The sequence below is a fragment of the Crinia signifera genome, chromosome 5, assembly GCF_055691185.1.
Source record: "Crinia signifera chromosome 5, ASM5569118v1, whole genome shotgun sequence".
In the NCBI taxonomy this organism is placed as follows: domain Eukaryota; kingdom Metazoa; phylum Chordata; class Amphibia; order Anura; family Myobatrachidae; genus Crinia; species Crinia signifera.
The window spans coordinates 106941518-106964882 of record NC_139221.1 but is presented as its reverse complement, the minus strand read 5'-3'; the positions used below and the strand labels follow the sequence as shown (position 1 = coordinate 106964882).

The 23365-nt window shown below is 42.4% G+C and overlaps 1 protein-coding gene across 5 annotated transcripts in view; it reads left to right on the top strand.

The window, feature by feature from the left end:
- The window catches only part of CARMIL1 (capping protein regulator and myosin 1 linker 1), a 458885-nt gene that overhangs the window by 342640 nt on the left and 92880 nt on the right, over positions 1–23365 (top strand). For all 5 annotated transcript variants that reach the window (XM_083187811.1, XM_083187810.1, XM_083187809.1 and 2 more), the window contains 6 exons: positions 11495–11667; positions 13292–13360; positions 18600–18693; positions 20478–20576; positions 22393–22521; positions 22635–22763. In XM_083187811.1, coding sequence (XP_083043937.1) covers positions 11495–11667; positions 13292–13360; positions 18600–18693; positions 20478–20576; positions 22393–22521; positions 22635–22763 — 693 coding nt within the window. The remainder of the gene's footprint in view (positions 1–11494; positions 11668–13291; positions 13361–18599; positions 18694–20477; positions 20577–22392; positions 22522–22634; positions 22764–23365) is intronic.

Here is a 23365-nt window from a genome sequence, read left to right as displayed (position 1 = left end):
TGTAGACCTAATGACCGTTTCCCCTATATGCAGACATTACAATAGTTGTACTATTCTCTATCAGGAACAGTCTATCCTATAGTATACCAAATTACATACTAATGGCTTTATGTATCCTCCCCCCTCTGTACAGTACTTGCTGCTTGCATACCCCAATTTTTAAAGGTCCCTTGTGTATGAATACAATTGTGGCATTGCAGATATATCTACTAGACACCATGTGCACTGGAACAGGGAATGTGGTTTTGTCCTGGATTTGGCACTCTGTGATGTCTCATTTGTGGCATGATCCAGAACTTGCAGCTTGCAGGGAGATGGCAGGCTCCTTAGCTCTGCACCTGGGACCAGGCACATGTTCAGGACAAAATTCAGTGAGCACAGCAGGACCAGATAGGTACCATCCTGTGATAAAATCAAGCGCCTTTTTTTTTATCCCGAGCCGTTCTCTCGTTGATTGACAGAAAACCAGCATTTAGGGGTGATAACCAGCCAATTTCTAGGAGTGTTAGGGAAAAGCAGGTGTCCCCAGGTTTTTTCAGGGAAGGAGTGTGATGTCCGCTCCTGCCCCGATTAGCCTGGTTCTATCACAAGGCAAGCAAGGTTCTGGGCTATGCACAGACTGCACACTTAGACAAATCATTTGATGGTGAGTGAGTTGCAAATGGATTTGCACTATTTTTGCAGCTTTGCGTGGGATGGGATTTCTCACTGGCAGGGCAGCGGCAATCTGATCTGCAGATTGGCAGAGAAGTGATCAAGTCTGAATAATCCCCTTAGTACTGGAACTTATATGAACATAGAAAAAGCAAAGACATTTTATTAAAAAAGAAATGATAATTCTTTGTTACAGAAATCAGAAAAATAAAATGGATTACAGATTACACATTAAAATGTGGGCTGTAATTTCTGAAGTAAAAAAGAAAAACATCCCAAAATCACTCCCAAAATTACTTTCAACTTAATCTGGAAGGAAATGCAGGTAAAGGGGGTGTTCAGTGTCAGGCGCTATTTCCGACAGGTGCCCGGCGCCTATTCAATGCTGTCATTTCCTAAAGCATTGAAGGCAGATCTCAACAAAAATCTGTTTTGTTTTGTCGGAAATGGCAGTGGATTGTTGAATTCATTTCTCGCCAATCCATGGCCATTTTTGCCAGCACGCCCCCTTTTTCGACACTCAACAGATAGAACATTGAATTCCGCCTGTCGAGAAACTGTCAAGCCAGGCGAAAACGGGACAGGATTCCGACTGTCGGGATGTTCTGACAGTTGGAATCCTAAGGCTTCATTTTGGAATTGATCTCCTAAATTGCTCCAATATATTTCATCAGAACCCCCCCCCCCCTCCCCCAGTCTCGTATATACTGTACAAATATTAAGTCAAGGCTGGTGTGTGAATACCCCTGAGGTTCCTGGTACCAGCTACTCATTCTTAAGTAATCCATATGCAGGCATAGACAAAGGCCTTATGTTTACTCATGCACATTTTAATGACACTACAACATCAGCCCCCCAACCCCATTTCATGAATGTATGGGCAGAATTTTAGCATATAAGAATATAAATCATATTTAGCATATAAAATGTATTAAAAAAGGAACCTTGAGTTTAATTAATATTTTAGTCTACTCCAAACATATTTAATCTCAGGAAAAAGAACTGCAGTAAAAGGCAGCTAATTTACTAAATTGTTATTATGTCAGATTTTTGAAGTCTTGCCTATACTGTACAATATTATTGATCAGTAATCACGTAGCATTGACATTTTCCAGTCCTGCTGCTTCACACAGTATATTATACAGTAGAATTACAACTATGTCAGACTGCATTTTCTCATCTCACCTGATGTCTTAATATCAGTGGGCAGATGTGCTGGAATTCTGCACACGTATTGCTTTTGTTTGGTGTCCAAGATAAAAGTACAGGCAGAGAACTGGAAAGCTGTGAGTTATTGCACCATAAAAACTATGTCTGGAAATGCAGCAGTGTTTATAGCAATGCTGAAGTGTGCCTCTTTCTTCATCCTTAATTAGGGTACATAGTACATACCCTCTTGCATTGTTTAAGATGCCGTTTTCATGTGGAATTAATGCTTTGAAAATTCAGTTCTAAGCAGTAGCCCCAAAGTGCTGGCAGAACATTTGGGCAAAGGATCTTTTTGGTGACTAACAGAACAAATGTTGGTACTTGTGTAGTTTCACGGCACCACTCTATGCTATACTGTCAGCGTAGGCCAATGGCAGCCTAGCGTAGTCAGCGTAGTGTCCCTGCAGCAGCCCCGTGTAGTCAGCGTAATGTCCCCGTCAGCCAGCGTAGTCACCATACTGTCCCTAAGAGCTGCAGCTCTGTCCCGGCATTCCCGGCAAGCCTAGTGAGCACATCTCACACAGCGCCGCTATCCGCCAGTTCCCCTGCGCTGGCAGACACCGGCGGAGAGGCGCTCCATTTGCCTGTGACGCACGAGCATCTCATACGCAAGTACGTCTCAGTTATTTTGTGCAGCAGGGTACGGCAACCCTGCCCGTGTCCGATTCAGGGATATGGTCAGGGTAAGGGGTTCGGTAGTGCACTCGCCACGCTTCGGGCTCGTTTTATGCTTCCCCTCGCGGGGTTCGCTTCGCTCACCACGCTTCGGGCTCAGTGGCTCGCTGAGCTCGCCACACTTTATGAAATCAGCTCCACGTCGACGTGGATAGTGGGGGTATAAACCGGTCAAGAGGACCTGCTTAGATGTGTGATGACTGTGACTAGGGACTGAAGGTCAATATGATGAACAGACAGTTTGTCCTAAGATGCAGATGTTCTGTGCTGACAGAAGGTGGCTTTTTTTGTTATTTCTTTGAACACTTCCTGCAACATGAACATATTTTCATCTCGCTGCTGCGTATAAAGACACAGCAGTGATGCAACTAGTGCTCATCTCTGTATTAGCCCTATACTCCATGCTCTCTGCACTGCTGGCTAATGGAAGTTTCAGATATGTCACCCTCTAAACATGACATCTGAGTATCACCTACAACAATAGAATCAGTGGTTTGATTCTTTTTTTTTTTTTTATAAGTGCAATTCTCTTCCTACCACAATATTTCTTAAGTAAATGCAATATGCAAGAATAACCTGCTGGAGAGATTAAAGATGCTGGAGAAGCAATGCTGACTTCCCCTGCAGAGAGGTCTGCTCTCCGTTTTACAGCTTCCTCTGCTTTTTCAAAGCTCTTTCTTTTATCTGGTAATATCCTTTTTATCCACGCTTCTAATGTGTAACTTCATTGTTACTTTTCATCACTGAGCAGCGCTGATGGAATGCCTCTGGCTTGCTGGTATTAGATCCACATTTGCTTTATTTCTGTTTTATTCTTTCATTAAAGAGGGCAGTGGCATCTTCCCAGCATTTGAGACTTTGCTGTATGTTGTGTTTGGTGTCTTTCCCTAACCTCGCACAGTGCGCTGTGTTATAAATGATAAGATACTGTATGCTATAAATATCCTGTCAGCAGGTTCTCCTTCCGTGTGTCTTGTCAAATGTCACATGTTCACATACAAAAAGATTTGCACTGTATAAAATAACAGAACGTCATACTGTATATGCTGAAGTCAAACATACAGTAGGTCATTCTAAAACATCATTAACAATTGTTCTACTTCACAATGTATACAATATACATAAGCAATATTGCAGTAGGAATCATTGTTTCCATTAAAAAATGTTTTTTTTTTTTTTAAAGAGAATAGATTATTAAATATGTATATTAATTATCAATAGCCTAAAATGCTAATTTGTTCCAATAAAATTACAAATTTACAAAATTACAATTAATTTAAAATTCTAAATAGGGGATATACAGTATAATATATGGGTATTAAAGGTTATTTTTGCCTCCGCACATCAGGTAAGGAAAGGTAGATTTGAGTATCAAATAAATAAAGTAGCCAAAGTTATATTTGAGTACCTGATGTGAGTGGTTGACCCAGTAGCATCTGCTATAAATGTGAGGGTAGTCAATCCTCATGAATAATAGAAAAAAGAATGATAAGCAGATGTGGATTCCACATTTGCAAATAAAGCAGCGCTGAGACAAATTTAATAAATGATAATTTTTCATAAAAACATAAACAAATATAAAAACAATTGGTACAATGATATAAACAATAGGTAGGTTGCCTAAAGTGCTGTTAATACCTCTTGTTCCTAGTATGCCTGGGGGCAGATGGTATTGCCATGCATATTCGTGGTAAATATGGAGGTAAAGGTGTAATCTCCGGAGGTATATATAGTTACCAAACTGGTCGCCACAAGTTGGATGAAGATGAATGTCCCTTTAAAATTGAGTACAATGCACTCTTCTTTGTAAATAGTTGGCAACCCGTTTACTTGGTAAATTGCGATCCCTCTAAGAGAGAATGTCCACCTTAATAGGTAAAGTGTCCTCCCACTGTGTATAGCACTTGACGCATTTCCCTGCCTTTCTGGAAAGGACAGCGCTGCTTTATATACAAATGTGGATTCCATATCTGCATATTATTATTTTTAGATTTTGAGTATCATCAGCTTAGAGATGATATAGAAAATCAGAATAGCTAATGAGCTCACCTAAAGAGGACATACACTATAAGAGAGAGAAGCAGAGGACCAAGAATTGAACCATTAGCATAAGTGGAGTGGAGGTAAAGTCCTAAAAGGAGACTGAAACAGAATGGTCAGAGAGAGAAGTATCACGTAGACCAGGGATGGGGAACCTTCGGCCCTCCAGTTGCTTATCCCAGCATGCGTTGCAACAGTTGGCCAAATAGCAAAAATGTAGAAGGGCATGCTGGGATGTGTAGTTCAACAAAACCTGGTGGGCCGAAGGTTCCCCATCCCTGACATAGACCAAGGGAGTGAAGGATTTGCAGAATCACATGTCCACAGTGTCAAAAGCAGCATTTTTCAGCATGGAGATCATTGCAGATTTTTGTGATGGTGGATTCAGTGGAGTGGATGGAAGCCAGACTGGTATGGGAGTAGGAAAGAAAAAGAGAGGATATGTATGTTGGTGTAGTTTGGTTTATGGCTTTGTGTGTCAGTAAAATAATTTTGTATTGAATACGGTAGAATACAGGTAACAAATGAAGTGACTGACAGAGTAGCTTTGCAGACGATGAATGTCTGGCTAGGAAGATTAGCCTTGCAGCTGCATGATGGACTGTAGTGGTGAGAGTCTGTATTGGGGAAGGCCAATAAGACGACTCTTGCAATAATCAATGCGTAAGATGATGAGAGCATAGATTAGAGTTTTTGCAGTGTCTTGTGTAAGGTAAGGGCCAATTTTGAATATGTTTTTTTAGGTGCATGTGGCACAATTTTGAGACAGATTGAATGTGGGGTACAAATGAAAGTTCAGAGTCAAGGATAATACCTAGGCAGCGAGCTTGAGAGGTAGGAGGGATTGTCATCTTCTCAACAGCAATAGAGATATCAGGTTGGTAACTACTATTTATTGGCGGAAATAGAATTAACTATGTTTTTGAAATATTAAGTTTTGAGGTGGCGAGATGACATCCAGGATGAAACCGCAGAAATGCATTCAGAGACATGGCTCAATACAGATGGGGACAGGTCCGGGAAGGATAGGTAGAGCTGAGTATCATCCGCATATAGATGATACTGAAATCCAAATTAGCTGATTAGTTTGCCAAGAGATGAGGTATAGATTGAGAAAAGCAAAGGACCTAAAACTGAACCCTGAGGTACTACAACTGAAAGAGGTAGCTAAGAGGAGGTAGAATCAGAGAAACGAACACTAAAGGAGTGGTTAGATAGATAGTTAGGATGAGAACCAAGAGAGGGCTGTGTATTTAAGACCTAGGGATTGTAGTGTTTGTATGAGAAGTGTGTGGTCAACAGTGTCAAAAGCAGCAGAGAGATCTAGAAGAATTAGTATATAACAGTGCCCTTTAGACATAGCTGTGACCAGATCATTCACAACTTTAGTCAGTGCTGTCTCTGTGGAGCGTTGGGCATGAAAGCCTGACTAAAGAGGGTCCAGTAAGTTGTGTGAGTTAAGAAAGTGTGTGAGGCAAGTGTAGACAAGTATTTCAAGTAGTTTGGATGTGCATGGTAGTTGAGAAATGGGACAGTAGTTTGAGAGAGCTTGGATCAGAATTCTGTTGTTTTTTTCAGAATGGGAGTAATAACTGCATGTTTGAACAATGAAGGAAAGACACCAGTAGAGTAAGAGAGGTTACAGATTTTAGTTTAGATTGGGATGAGCACAGGAGACAGAGATTTACTTATTTGTGAGGGTATAGGGTCAAGAGGAGAGGTAGTAGATTGGAAGGAAGAGAAAAGTGCACATACTTCATCTTCATTCCTGGGATCAAATGAAGGAAATGCATCAGAGGGCTCAGGTATGGAATTGAGTAGATCACCAACTGAGTTGGAGCATACCAATTCATCTCTGATCTTGTCAATCTTATCCCTGAAGTAGGAAGCAAGATCTTGTGCATGGATAGTGGCTGGTGGCTTGGGTGAGGGAGGGTTGAGAAGGGATTTAAATGTATTAAAAAGATGTTTTGGGTTAGAAGCTTGAGCAGAAATTAGAGTTTGGAAATGTGTTTGTTTGGCAGTTTCCAGGACATAACTATAGGACTGGTAGATAGTTTTATATGTAAAGAAATCCATTGGACTGTGAGATTTACGCTCAGATTTGCGTGCGAGATTTTGTAGGTGTCTTGTTAATTGAGAGTGCCACAGTTGGCGTCTAGGCCTACGTGGAGTGTGGTGGGTAACTGGAGCCACTTCATCCAGGGCTGTATTGAGAGTTAGGTTTAGGTGTGATACAGCCGTCTTAGGAGTAGTGAATGCAGAACTAGGAGCAAGCTGTTGTTGCAGTGAGGAGGAGAGTACTTGAAAATTAATATCATTAATATTTCTGGGGGCTTGAGGTGGATTCATGGATTTCAGTGTTTTTGAGTTAGAAGTACTAGAGGAGAGCATGCAGGTGATAAGGTTGTCATCTGAGAGAGGGAAAGGAGTATTAGTGAATTCAGACACTGAGCACAGCTTAGTGAATACAAGATCAAGGCAGTGGCCCTCCCGATGAGTAGAGGAGTCAGTCCATTGGGAGAGGCCGAGAGAGGAGGTTAGACAGAGAAGTTTGGAGGCATGAACTTAAGATTTTGCAGATTTTGGACTATCGATAGTAATGTGGAAGTAACCATTGATGATGGTTGAAATGTCAGAGGAAAGAAAGTGAGGGAGCCAGACAGAAAAATCTTCCAGAAATCGTGTTGGTTGCCCAGGTGGGCGATAGATAGCTGCAACATGCAGCGAGAAAGGAGTGTAAGTTCTGATGAATGTACTTCAAATGATGTGAATGTGAGTGATGGAACCTGTGGAAGAACTGTGTATGTGAAGGATTGGGATAGTAAGATTCCAACCTCACCACCTTTGCTGTAACAAGGCCTGGAGGTGTGTGTGAAGTGAAGACCACCGTTTGACAGGGTTGCAGGGTGTCTGATTGTGAGAGCCATGTTTCTGTTATAGCCAGCAGGTTGAAGTTATTTGAAATAAATAGGTCGTGGATGGATGTTAATTTGTTGCCAACAGAGCGTGCATTCCATAATGCACATTTTAGTTATTTGGGGGGTGAAGGGAGGTATTTAAAGTTTATGAGGTTAGCTGGATTACTGTTTTCTGAGATTTAGGTATCTGCGAGCGGGGCAAGCAGCTGGGGCCTGGATTAAGTGAAATGTCACCAGCTAATAGAAGCAATAGAGAGAGATAGGTGTAGCTGCAGGTGGTTTGTGAATGCTGTTTATGGCGACAGCTTGTGGATGTTATTGTTAATATAGAGAGATATGAAAAAATCTCATGAGTGTTAATAAGAGGGTCATGAGTAATTGAGGCAGAAATGTGTATAGAGGGCTGAGTTTCAGGGAGGGAGAGAGAGAGAGAGAGAGGGAGAAGAGACTGATTTTGAGAGAAGACCATGGAGAGCAATGCAGAGAAATAGATTTAAGTACATGTATTTAGGCATAGAGAGTTATATTAGACTTGCAACAGTTGATACCAGCTTACTGGTGTTGCACAGAAAGTAATTTGTAAACCCTACATATATGTGAGTGCACGCTGACTAGCACAGCTGACCATAGATTACATACAATGGTACATACAGTATATGTGCGTGCACGCTGACTAGCACAGCTGACCATAGATTGTATACAATGCATTATTTTCAGTTGTGGAGTTACCCTGTATTTGGTGAAGCAGACACCAGCCTAATATGGCTCCAATTAGCAAGTTATCAATGTCTACATTTTCAAACACAGGCAGTACAATATAGAAGCAGATTATGTTATTAGAATTGCTGTATCACATACACAAACAGGCAGCATAGTGAGTGTGAGTGTATTGCTGTTCGCTGTTATCCGCGAATCCATATGCAATTCACTCACCATTGAATGACTTTTCCAGTCTGTGCAAATATGAGTGAGTCTGACCCTTTCACCACACGACATATACAGGCTGGCTTATTTAGCAAGAGAAGAGGTTAGAGAATGCAGTTTGGTTCCACAAAGAGAATGTTAACTATCAACAGAAATATTGAAATCACTGATGATGCTGGTGGGGATGTCAGAGAACAGGAAATAGTGCAGAAGAATGTTCCCGTAATTGCATAGCTGCCTACCCTCCTGCATTCTGCAGGAGACTCCCTGAAATAGCAGAAATCTCCCTCTTTTCCTCATTAGTCTAGCAATCTCCCTCATTTCACCTAGCCCACATTACACTGTTGCATTTTTTGGGGAAAAAAGGAATGAGAGATAGATACATTTACATTGGATCATCAGCACCATTTCCCAGCACTTTGCCAAGTATAGTAGCTCTGACTAACTGCTTTGGGGCTCATCTACATTTAGATATATAAGTAATTGTAAAAGATTCATCTCAGATGTAGCAGTACCCCCCACACTTCTAGGTGACATGTTCACAATCTCTTTTCACAATCTCTCCATATATGGAACTAGACACGCCCATTGGGGTGAGCATGACACGCCCCCTCAATGGGGTGCTGTGAAAACTGCTACTACGAACTATAATCTCCATGAAACTGTTTTTCAAAAGTAGGCAAATATGCGTAGTTGTTATGAGTAAATCCTTTAACTATATCAATATTGTGTGTGTGTGTATGTGTGTCCTTTTTGACAGCATTTCAGTGCTATCTCCTACTGTGATTAAGCAGGACCACAGCATGTACATGGGGTGAACACACGATGCTAAGTTATTCTATGATCCTACAATCTTGCACACCAGTCTGTTAGCTGCCTATAAACCGGAAGAGTCAGATGTCTCTAATCCCTGTACATGACATGAGTGTTCCTCCGTCAGTGTTACATCTGCCAAATGAACATGTTGATAAACTAGCTCTGTCAGCGTATCTGGTTTTAACCATTTTCAAACGTGAACAACACACTATTGTGGAATGTGTTTACAATAGAAATAAATGATAGCTCCAGGCTTCCTCACATTAATGCTGCAAAGCTGAAGAGCACAGCAGCATCCGTCTCTGAGGAGGTCCTCTTTATAAACACTCCAGGTTGCAGTAAAGGCCCATACACACTAGACCAGTGTTTTTCAACCACTGTGCCGTGGCACACTAGTGTGCCTTGAGCTGTTCTCAAGTGTGCCCCCAGATCTAGAGATGCCCAGACCAGTTTACAGTCACCACCAGTTCAACTGTTATTTACTAGTCTCTTCTTTTCATTTAAAGGGCCAATGTATTTTATTTTTGTTATCTGTGGGGAGTAGTGTGATTGTTTTTTTATATGGGGCCAATAGGTTTTTTGTTTTTTTCCTGTGGGGGGCAAATGTGTTTTACCCTGTGGGGATCTCATTTGTGCCTTGGCAATATGGTATGTGTCCTCCGACCTTTTCATACCCCCACTATCCACGCCGGCGCAGAGTTGATTTTATATAGTGTGGCGAGCGCAGCGAGCCACCGAGCCTGAAGCGTGGCGAGCGGACGCGTAATACTTGTGAAGTAATTTGCGTGCGCTCGCCACGCTTCGGGCTCGGTGGCTCGCTGCGCTTGCCACACTATATACAATCAACTCCAGGCCGGCGTGGATAGTGGGGGTATGAAAAGGTCGGAGGACGCGTACCGCTGCGCTCGCCACGCTTCGGGGTGGCGTTAACAATGGGGGCCATTTAACATTGTCATTACCCATCAGTGTGGAGATACAATTAAAAATCGGGTCTGGGTGGGCATTTACCATTGAAATTGAGTTGCATCGCATCGCATGCCATTATAATGGCATGCGATGCGACACAATATTAAAATTGTACACTCATCCCAGGGAAAGCCTCAAATCGGGTCCATCGCATACCTTAATTAGTGGTATGCGATGCGATGCAACGGGCGCCGTGATAATACACAAGTACCAAACAATAATTAGGTATTTAGCCACGCTCCTGTATGTACAGTGTATTGTAATAATCCAAATAACCAGGCAAAATATTGAGCCCCTGCTATAGTGTCATGTGCATTTCTTATGGATTTCTTAACCGCTTAATATGTTCCCATGAATTGTAGTTTGATCACTAATGAATATCTGTTCTTTATACCTTTAGTTGCCATTTTATTATTTTTTTTTTAGAAAAAACAGTTCCGATGTTCCTTTACCTTCTGCATGCCTTACCAATATATAGTGTTCTAACAAACGTAAGGTGCCCATACACTATTTCACAGCGATCTGGTCAGTTTTCATCTGATTCCAGCAAGAAATCCTATAAAATGTGTCAAAATCACGTGTGTTTCACATAAAGTCCAATGTGATGCGTGGTTCCATGAGTATCGCATCGGTGCCTAAAGATCACACGGGCTGCACTATAGATATAGCGTATCGCCAAGCCTCCAGCAGGCCTGGCTAGGATCGCATACAATGCATCGGATTCCCGGGTGGCTCAAGGGGGAGTGCGGCATCTTCTCCACTCCGAGAAGTCAACCTAGTGGTTGCTAAACATTGTATTAATGGGCTCCATAACCAACTCTGGTTAAGGACTTTCCATTATCCCTTGGGGGGAATCCGAAATCCCACAAAAAGGGCCTGCCCTCACTTCTCTTATGATGGCACAGCCTCAGAGAGAGAGGGGAGGTAACTTGGCACTGCCGTCTCTCCTATCGCACACAGACATAGGGGGTGTGTGAGCAGTGCCCTCGTACAGGGTGCTGATGTCACAGATTTAGGGAGTGACTGCACCCCCTCTAATTCCACCTCTGGCTCTGTAATAGTTATATTACATCACAATTTGCCATGCAAGCTTTTTATGCTTTTTTTTTTTTGTAATCGGTGACCAACCAAAGCTATTCCAGCAGCCTAGTGCATCTCTGTGGGGATAAAGGAAGGATATAATGCCATCATTCTGCTGATACATTTTATATTTGTCTTTATATAGCATGCTGCACTATAGGTACATGTAAGTATAATGGATCTGTGATAATGTTATATTCTCTCTGCAGCCTTTGCAGTCATTGTCTCTGGCAGACTCTAAGCTAAAGACAGACGTGACCATCATTATAAATGCCCTCGGCAGCAATACATCATTGACCAAAGTAGATATCAGTGGAAATGCCATGGGAGATATGGGAGCCAAAATGTTGGCCAAAGCATTGCAAATAAACACCAAGCTCAGGTAAGTGCAATGGTGGCCTGTTTAACTTGTGAATGCACATAGGGGTACATTTACTAACATTGGAGTTCTACTGAAGATGTGATGTTGGCCATAGCACCCAATAATATTCTATCTATTATCTACTAGAATGTACTAAATAAATATGAAATAGAATTTGATTGGTTGCTATGGGCAACATCCCATCTTCAATAGAACTTAGTACATTTACTCCTGTGTAGAAGAATACAGTGCTTTTTGCATTAAGTATATATAAGTCGGGTCTCCCTTATCCGTGTATTCCAAAAACTGAAAACCATCGGGGCACCACCAGGGGGACCAGGTATGTACAGGAAAAAAAAAATATTCCAAAATCCGAAAAAATCCTTTATCCAAAATGGCTTGTGGTCCTGAGCATTTCTGATCAGGGATACTCAACCTGTATTGTATAGATATTTGCTAGCTAAAGCAAAGCTGTTAATTATAATTATATTTAGCAATAAGTATATCTGATCATCCAAATGTTACATTATGGGCCACTGTTACTTATAGAACTTTCAGACATACGACCTGGAAATTTCCCTGCTCAGACCCAGATTTTTACTACATTTTTGCTGGAGACCCCCCTTGGCACTACATCGGAGACATGGGAAATTCCAGGTCATCCCCTTTCAGACATAAGCCAGGTCTGGCCTGGCATTCCACAAGTCAGGGCTGCCGGGCTGGCCTGATATGCACACATACTGTACATGTTATATACATGCACACATATATGCAATACATACACATGTTACTTATACACACATACATGTGAAGCAACGGCCTTCACCACAACAGGTGTAGGCAGCATATCTGTTGCTAGGCTGCCTCATTCTTTACTATACACTGCAGCACAGACTCCTCCTCCTTTCAGCACTATGCCCGCCTCCTCCCGGGCGGCCCAAACACAATAACATGCTTCTAGGTGCATACTTTGATTCAATTCCTTGGTCACACCATTCAACCTTAAGCCAGGTTGTCTGCCTGGGATGAAAGATCAAGGACAAAAACCCAAGTCAATAGAAGTGGTGTCAACCAAGGAATGTGGTCTCAGGTTGAGACCCAGGTTGTTTTCTCGAGCCATGGCAAAAACTTTGAAATCTTGATATATCTGAAATAGAAGTTATCTGCTGCTTCTGTTCCAGATAACAATCAGAGATAGATAGATGCTGTAGATTGATCATTTAAATGGTGTCATGGGTAGGTCCTCATGTCCATCATTTTTGCAAAAAAGATGTTAATTGAAATGTAGCGACTATTAATCTTTGTATAATAAATGTCAATATATAACCTTCTTCTTGTATATCGTTACTGCATTTGCGCCAAACTGAGCAGCACAGTCCCCTTGTACGGTATTGTCAAAAAAGAGATGCGTGTTGTTAGCAGAGCTGCTCCGGACCTTGCTGCTCACTCGCACCAGGCATCTTGCACTACATGAATTATCAGGGCACTTGTATTTTCTGGAGAAAAAAAATGATAATCAACAGCAGCATTGTATTGTAATGTACATGATTACTTACTAAAGACAAAAAGGGGCAAAACTTGCAGCACCAACGATACAGACAGTGTAGAGAGAATGCAGTTGATATATTTTGTGTCTCTTTGCTAGGACGGTGGTTTTGGACAAGAACAACATCACAGCCCAAGGACTCCAGGACATCGCTGTAGCTCTAGAAAAGTAAGTTTCATACAGTAGTTCCATTTCAGCCTACAGTATAACATTACCCCCATCAAGTCATTTGCTGATAACCGATTGCTACAGTAAGTAATCATCATATATGTGGAATGATTTTTATTATGATTATTCATCAACTTTAAAGGGGATATGGTCACTAGGTCGACACCATTAAAGTTGACATACAGTGGGTCAACCACTTAACGGTCTACACACTTTAGGTCGACACAGACAAAGGGTCAACATACATAAGGCTGATAGGATTAAAAGGTCGACATAGGAAAGGAAGACAGTCAAAAGGCCAACATGGGTTTTTCACGATTTGTTTCTTGAGCCAATGTGTGCCAACAGCAATATGTCATGCCCTAGCATCTACTAGGGCATGAAGGGCGAATAGAATAGTGCTGCTGCTGCTGCCTGTGTGCGAGGGAAAGAGCAGAGCGCACTCCTCTCCTTCCTCTCACTCTGGTATCCTTTGTGGGGGTCCACGACCCTCATAGAGGGAGATTGGAACCTGTGGCGAGCCCGCAGTGTGGCGAGTGCAGTGAGCCTGCTAGGTGCTGCACTCACTGCTACATGCTATGAAGGCAAGTCTCCACTGCGTGCAGCAATGAAGAATCAGAAGATGTGGTACCCCCATCCTGCCGCAGCCCCATACCCAGCCCTCCAATGTTAACATGGCAATCTGCTGCAGAGAATGAAAGAGAACACAACGGACATATTTATTTAAAACTATACACTCCACTCAATCAATGCATAGATTTCAGCTCTGTAATATACAACATTAGATCTATGTTAATGTCCAGTACTGGCTCTACTTTTTAACAGTTGTAACATTTACAGACAATTGATGCGGTTTGTATTATTTGCATAATGCCATTATAACATATTTAATTGCTTTACAAGCTTAAGTGCATATTATTTAGGCGACCAACAAAAAGGCTGAATTTATGTTAATGCCTGTCAAATACTTGGATACCAATAACCTAAATCCTATATCGCTAAGCAACAGCTACAGCTTAGAACCTCATTGAGCCGCGAGGTTTTCCAGGACTCCTGATTGCTATTTAGACACATGGGGAAAGCTATTTCAGAGATCAATATCCCAATGTGTAATAATAGCGCTTCAGATGGCAGCAGTAATCTCTGGCGACATGATCTGCACATCTTTGTCCATGGTATTGTATGTTAACACTCGTTATACAAAATAATGTATCTAGTTAAAAAATACATTTTGGAATTTCGATTTTTCTTCTGTTTTAAAACGAATTAAACTTATATCTATATATACTTTTTAATATGGCACAAAGATTACCAAAGACTCATTTATGCTGCTTTCAGACCGCAAAACTGGCTTTGACCAGGTACAGTATTTTAAAACGTTTCTAAAAACGGGTCTGCCAGCTAAAACCCCTTTCACACCACATATCTTTAAACGGTATTTCAGTGCAGTTTTTGTCCCTTCACAACACTGAACCCGTTTTAACCCATAGAAAACAGTGGATAAAAAAAACGGGTCTGAAACGGGTAGGACCCTGCTTTATTACCGTTTAGAAATACCAGTTCAATAGAACCAGTAAATTCACTCTGCACCTTTCAGACTGCATAAATTACAGTTTTGAAACATTAAAAAAAGTCAAAATACCGGGTAAAAAGTGCAGTCTGAAAGGGGCATAACACGCATATTTGTGCCCTGTGCATCAGAACACTATTTGTCATAGTGCTAGCTACATATTTCCCATCAATATACAGTTGGTATAAAGGTGAAGGCTGAACAGAATGCCATATCTAAAAGATATGCATTAGGAAAAACAATACATTTTAATAATAGTGGTAAAAGCAGAGGTTTGTCCTGATTTGTGATATATGAGATGCATGACTACAGGTTTTTCTCAGTATTGCAATATAATAAAATGTCAAAAAAAGAAAATAACTTTTTGAAGCAGGAGTTAGAATGAAATAATCGTCTGTTCTGTGGGTTGATAACTTTTTGTGACTAGATTATGGTACCAGAATCAAGCTTTTGATGTTGCATAAAACAGTGTAAAGAAGTTTTTCCAAACGGGGTGCCTCAGGGCACTTGCAGTGGTGCCTCGGGTTGTTGGTCCAGGACTAAATCAATTATTTATGGTCTATGTAATCGGCAAAACCGATGGCTTTTCAGTCATAAAACAGGTGGACAAACAAAAGTGAAGCCTGCCCCGCACCACATCAGTGAACCTTAGGATGACATATAAACACAGTTTATTTAATTTAATATTTGTTTCTGAATTTAGCAATAAGAAACTTGTGGAGTGAAAAAAAATTGGCAGTTGATTATAGTGCGTCCTCCATTATTAGAACAGTTATTTTCTGCAATCTTCTGACCATTCCTATTTCCGGGCACAAATGTAACAAGCAACAGTTCAAGGAATATTATCAATTTAGGTATGCTTGATTGATTGAAGATTGATGCCTGGATCCATTGGACAAATTGCCAGAGAAAAACATCCCAATTCTTTAAGAACCTGCTTCACATTTCTACAGCTTAATTCCATGAGTGCCAAGTCTGGGATAGTTTGTGTGCCCTGATGGAACTTTGGTGGGCCATGGTGTAAGGTTGGTGTAAGAAACTCGAAAGCTTGAGATAAGTCTTGCACATGGGAAGAAGAGATGGTACTTGTGTAGTTTCACGGCGCCGCCGCGCGCACAGTCTGTCTCAGAAACTTGGCAGCTTGCCAGAAGCTTGCGTGCCACTCTAGCTATAATGTAATCTAATGTAACGTAGCGCTGCGCGTGGCACTCTAGCTATAATGTAATGAAATGTAGCGTATAAACAGGACACAAACGGGGCTTCTAAACTACACACCCCGGCACACCGCTATCAAAGGGGGTGTCCCCAATGTAGACGCTAACATTTTAGGTGCTTTTAGACGCTTTTAGTTTTCACAGTTACATTTAACTAAAAACCAGTTAACAGTTACCAAAAATGTCGTCATTACTGTCTCAGGTGTATGAGTGTGCAGGTGTGAATGTGTTCCTGAAACAGCACCACTATCCACGCCAACCCGAAGCGTGGCGAGCGCAGCGGTACGCGTCCTACGACCTTTTCATACCCCCACTATCCACGTCGGCGTGGAGTTGATTTTATAAAGTGTGGCGAGCGCAGCAAGCCACCAAGCCCGAAGCGTGGCGAGGGGACGCGCATACCTTCACAGGTATATGCGTCCCCTCGCGGGCTTCACAGGTATACGCGTCCCCTCGTGGGGCTCGCTGCGCTCGCCACGCTTCGGGCTTGGTGGCTCGCTGCGCACGCCACACTTTATAAAATCCACTCCGCGCTGACGTGGATAGTGGGGGTATGAAAAGGTCATAGGACGCGTACCGCCGCCCCTTGCGGGGGTCGCTGCGCTCGCCACGCTTCGGGTTGGCGTGGATAGTGGAACTTACAAGGTTGACAGCTGTTGTGTCGACTAGTGTCATTGTGGACAGGTTTTAATAGTGTACCCCTAGACCCAACTAAATTTAGATGCTTTAGCGTCTAAATTTAGATGTACCCCTAGACCCAACTAAATTCAGACGCTTTAGTGTCTAAATTTAGATGCCCCACCACCTTAGCGGCTTGCAGGGAGCCTAGATTCAGCCGCTTAAGCGTCTAAATCCAGAAACCCCGGTTTCTTAGCGGCTAGCAGGTAGCCGGGTTTCAGACGCTTTAGCGTCTAAATCCAGCTACCCCACTTCTTAGCGGCTTGCAGATAGTCCGGGTTTCAGACGCTAAAGCGTCTAAATTTTAGCGTCTACATGGGGGACACCACCACTTCTTAGCGGCTAGCAGGTAGTCGGGTTTCAGACGCTTTATCGTTTAAATCCAGACTCCCCCTTCTTAGCGGCTTGCAGATAGTCCGGGTTTCAGATGCTTTAGCGTCTAAATTTAGCGTCTACATGGGGGACCTCCCCTTTGATAGCGGTGTGCCGGGGTGTGTAGTTTAGCAGCCCCGCCACATCAGCGGTGTGCCTGGGGTGTCCACTTTTACATGCCCCCATTGTCAGCGGTGCGCAGGGCTGCCTATTTCACTGTGGAACTACAAGTACCACAGTGACCTGTCAGCGCCAGGGCAGCGCGCTGCTGCCCAGCGCTACGGTGATAACGTAGCTGACAATACGTAGCTTACAGCTAGAGCGGCACGCGCACAGTTAAACAGAGCTTCTGGCAAGCTGCCAAGTTTCTGAGACAGACTGTGCGCGCGGTGGCGCCGTGAAACTACACAAGTACCGAAGAGATTGATGCCAGCAGTTGGCAGAGACCCTAACCAGAGTGTAGACATGTCAGCTCTTTTCCCTAAGGACCCACGAAAGGAGGTATATACTCAGCTGCATCTAAGGCAGGGGTGGGGAACCTCAGGCCCTGGGGCCGTATGCGGACGTGCAGAACTTCACAGGTATACGCGTGCGCTCGCCACGCTTCGGGCTCGCCACACTTTATATAATCAACTCCACGCCGACGTGGATAGTGGGGGTATGAAAAGGCCGTAGGACGCGTACCGCCGCCCCTCGCGGGCTCGCTGCGCTCGCCACGCTTCGGGTTCACGTTTATACTTGGGGGGTGGCTTGGGGGTGCATTTAACATTGTAAGCACCCATTAGGGTGCTTAAAAGCACCCATTAGGGTGCTTATACAATTTAACATCGAATATGGGGCAAAATCGCATCGCATGCAATCGGGTGTATGGCATGCGATGCGATCAAAAATCGGGCGACTAATTATCGTGGGCGCCGTGCTAGTACACAAGTACCGCATTCTTTGCTAACTTGTGCTATCTACACACACTTCATACTATCTATATTCAATCTGCACTATATAGTCTTTGCTGCACTGTCTATTTGGCTTTTTTCGATTTCAGCTGAACGGGAGCGCACATCGGCATTGAATGGGCATCGAATCGGGATAGAAAGCTTAAAAACATGTTCTGTCTCTATTCGATGTCTATGCAATCTCAATTCAATTTTGACTATATAGACAAAATCGAATGTACCGTGTGCACACAGCATTACTTTGTTAATGACATTCTTTATCGACTGGACAATGGAGTGAGCAGGTTTTATGTTTGCTGCTGCAGTCAGATCACCCAGCCAGCAGTCTGTCCAATTGTTTCTGAGCTAAGTGATGCTGATCTCACCTATTCTCCAAATTTACGCTAAATGTTTAGGGGAGTTTGTCTTGTCCACCCTATTAAATCTATGGGTTTATGTTTTTTGTGTTTTAGGAATTATACTCTGAGATTTATGCCTATACCTATGAATGATGCTTCACAAGCACTGAAGACTAACCCAGAGAAAACTGAAGAAGCCCTTCAAAAGGTAGGGTTACCCATGTCAGATTTATATTATGGCACAGTAAAGGGCATCAATTATTATAAAATACTAGTTAAAGGCCCATCAAAATGACAGATTCTGCAATGTACTTTCACTTTGAGCTGTGGCAGTTTTTAGTTTAATTTTGAGCTGTGATAGTTTTTATCCCACAAACTCTGCACACCACCCCCAGTCCCAGTATCTGCTCCTACCTCCAATTTCTGTCTTCACAGCTCCATCTCAATGTACAGCAAGTTTGAAACCGATCAGTCCCTCCCCCTTCAAAAATTGCTTTCACTTTCTTTTCTGACATCTTTTAGCACATAACGGAGTAATTTGGTACATCAAGTGGCCTCTAGTGGTCAGTGACGGTACTTCACCTCATAGAGGGGAGCAGTAGTTAGTCTTTATATATAGATGTTTTGGCATAGAATGATTACTTTTATAAAAAATCAGGTTTTAATTTTTCTTTACTCTGTAATGGAGATTGTGGGAGGAAACTTGAGTACCCAGTGGAAACCCATGCAAGCATTGGAGAGTATATACAAACGTCACACCATTTGGGTCATGGTGGAAATTGACTCCATGACATCAGTACTTTGAGCCATTGCACAGTCATAGATATATGTGTGTGTGTGTGTGTGTGTGTGTGTGTGTAAAATGAATATATATTAATGCCTGTAGGCATACCTCCCAACATTGAACAGGAGGGAAGAGGGACGTGTACAGGAAGGAAGAGGGGTGTGGCCTATTGTGAGGCCACGCCCTGTTTTGTTTTCGCAGCTGTGGGGCCATGGCTAGCGGCTGTGGGAGCTGCTGGCTATGTCCCCAGTTCCTCAGGCTTCTGGAATAGACACTCTAATAGGGGGGGACTCCCAACTGCTCCCCCCCCCCCCCCCCCCCACTGCCGGCCCCAGGCGGGATGTGGAAATGTCCTAAACAAACAGGATTTTCCCGCGAAAAGCGGGACAGTTGGGAGGTATACTGTAGGTGACCTTATTTAGTGTAACTGCAGGTAAGAAGTTTATATCTCTGGTATTATTCTGCTTTTGTATTTTGATTTATAAATATTGCATACGTAAATGTGTGAACAAATAACAAATGTTGGCGCCTTTTTGTTTGTTTTTCGTTAAACAATTATTAAATGGAACCTATATATTTCATAAACTATCCAATAGTTTTAATGGTAGAAATTATTGCACATTTTATTATTGAATGAAATATTATTTGCCAGTGCTTTTTATTAGATCTAGGAATCATCTATTAATGAAGAAATCAATTAGAAATCATCATACCTCCCAACTTTGCCAGACCAGGAGGCGGGACAATACTGATTTTGGGGCCTAATTTCGGGGCGACGCCCCCATTTTGCCGCTATGGGGGCATGACCCAGAGGCTCTGTGAGCCTCTAGCCATGCCCCCAACCCCCTGGCTGCGGGAATAGACGCTGTGCGCATACGCACAGTGTTTATTCCCCGCTGCTTAGCAGCCGACGAGGGACTCCCAACAGCCCCCCCTCTCCGCGGGACACTGCCGGACGCGGGAAGGACAGCGGGACAGGCCCTGATAATCGGGACTGTCCCGCTAATATCGGGACTGTTGGGAGGTATGAGTCATTAGCTTCGGTGTTGCCCACTAGACTAGAAACCCTTTTATTTCTCACATAAACAATGAAGTCCCTCCTAATGAAGTTCAAATCCAAAGAGCACAATGATGTGTTTCTTGTCCGTGTATATTTTGTGTCTGCTGTGGTAATAATAGGTTATTTTAATGTCACTTCTATTTCTTAGATTGAAAACTATTTGCTGAGAAACCATGAAACAAGAAAGTACCTACAAGAGCAGGCCTACAGACTGCAGCAGAGCATTGTAACCAGCACCACACAGCAGGTGACCTCTCTTACATTGTATATTCTCAATGAAGATTTTAAGCAATTGGAGCATGTAATCTTCTTGTAGTAAGCTTGCAAATGGGAAAAAAATGTCCCAAAATGCAAAAGTTTCAGCTCCCCTGGTCAGATTGCATGTTTCACTACAGCCCCTGCAGGGTTCACACGTAAACATGACATGCAGTATTTCTGTACAGTTCCTATTTATTGGCTGAACTTAACATATATATAAGGGAACAGTGAATGTTGCTTGTAGAAAAATCTCTTCCAGCTGATTTACCGGTATATGCCAGGTGAAAATTATTCCAGCTTGGACTTTCCTCTGTTTGAGATATCATTAAGTTGTTAGCGAGAACTGGTGAAGTCAAGGGAAGTACCGTAAGATCCAGAAGACATTCTCAATAAAACTGCTCAAAGAATATGGAGAATATTTCGCTGGCACAGCTCCTTATTTATTTATTACCAGTTTCTTATATAGCGCACACATATTCCGCAGCGCTTTATAGAGAGAATATTTGAACACTCACATCAGTCCCTGCCCCAGTGGAGCTTACACTCTATATTCCCTACCACATGTACACAGGCACACAGACATTCTAGGGTTAATTTTGTTAGGAGCCAAATAACCTACCAGTATATTTTTGGATTGTGGGAGCTCCTTGTACAACGGTGCCGCCATGGAAGAGTTATCTACAGATAGAGATGCCGGTGGGTGGGTGGATGTTGGATGCGTTAGCGGTTTACTCGCTTGCGCGTCAGCAAGGCGGTGGGGACCGGGTGCTTCTCTGCTTCATGGAGACAGGGAGGGAACGGGAGCAGAGCAGGGGCAGAGTGGGGAGATGGGCAGGGAGCTGATGACGGCTGCAGGGCATCCGGTAGAATGCGGCTTGTGCACGTGCACCCTATTCTGTGGGCTGGCGTGAGACGCCGATTGGTGATAGAATCGTGTGATAATGCACCAGCCAATCAACTCCTAACTGTCAAGTTACAGACTGGGTTTGAATAATGATAGTTATGAGCTGATTGGCTGGTGCGTTATCACAGGACCCTTTATCACTTCACCAGGCTTAATAAATCTTCCCCATAGAGCTGTCAGCTCAAGATAAACTGTTCTGTTTGTCTCCAGCCACGAAAATACGTGGAGGGAAATCATTGAATCAATTGAAGGAAAGAAGCCAGCAGCACAGGAAATATTGTCCACGTCCAAGGAAGAATAGAATCAACAAATAGAAGCTAATTTGCCACAATTATCAAAAGAAATTAGGGTGTCAGACCGCCCCTAGGCACAAATCCACCACAGACCATTAGTGAAGAATTTATACCATGATAAAATAAAGATTGATTGATGTTTTCATGTGGCATTAATACTCTTGGGACTGGAAGTTCTTTGTGCCTCTGTACATGTAGGTTTTTCAAGAATACTAAAGAATATTTTGAAGTTAATTAAACAGACACACGGCCAGATACGCTAATTATCAAAAGTAATAAAATGGAGAGTGAAAAACAGTCAGCCAATCAGCTCCAACCTGCCATGTCACAGACTGTGTTTGAAAAATGTCAGGTATGAGCTGATTGGCTGGTTGTTCATCACTATCCATTTTATTACTTTTTGAAGCTTAGTGCATCTGGCCCTCAGACATCTAATAGAAATGTTTTGAAGGTTTAAGGAGTAATTGCCAAGTACTGACTGACGGGGTGCCCAAACATTTGCTTTTGTCACATTAGTTGTTTTATTTTCTTTGAATGTTTTTTTTTTTATTTTTATATCATTGTACTGTATGGTAGTGTCCACAACTCTGTTCCTTTGTGCTTTACAGATGATTGACCGAATTTGTGTCAAAGTTCAAGATCATTTAAACTCATTGAGAAATTGTGGCGTTGATTTCATCCTAGACGATGTGAAGTCTGCAGAGAGACTTATGCGGGATGCTAAAAATTCAAAAACTGTAAGTGCTGCTAGTGATGGCATTGTGTTGCTCATGGTCCATATTCTATTAACTTTTTTATAGAAACCACTTTTCTGTAAGTTTTTCCCACGTTTCTCTATTTCTTGTTGCAGCTTTTGCCAAATTTGTATCATCTTGGAGGTGCATCATGGGCTGGAGCCAATAATTTGCCAACCCCAATTCAAGAGACATTGGAAGCTATGGCGGGTGAAGTTACTAGAGTTGTAGATGAACAGTTAAAGGTATGGATACTCATTCAAGGTGAAACTATTGCTTTTATGGATTGCTCTAAACATCATCTGATTTATTTTTTCATAAAAATAAATATTCATTCAGTTGACTGAGCATAGGGCAGAATGAGCGTAAAAAGCTGTTGGCAATCTGGTTAACCCTTTGCGTGCCAACATCTCTGCGAGAGATGTTCAAAATATCCGCTAAAAATGTCGGTGTCGCTCACATTTGTTATATAAATTCAAATAAAAATTGTTGTGTAAAAAAAAAGATGACATTTCCTTTATAAAGTAAACATTACAGGTCATTATGATGAATAAAAATGTTTGCTAGCCAATTTTCACGCCTATTTTGACAAATTCACTTGGCACTCAAAGGGTTAAGCATTGTCTGCTTCTGTTCAACTACAGTATTAGAATTGATTTGTGAAACGTAATTCATTTGGATCAAGTGGAAAATTAATAATTCTCACAATTCATTGGTTCATAAACATGTCAAATCAAATAAATCAGCTATTGATTACTTTTCCAAAACGGGTTTTCTATCAATTGAAAATTTAAACATTGGCATAAAATAAGAAAGCTGGTAATAACTACAGAGAACTCAAGGGCTG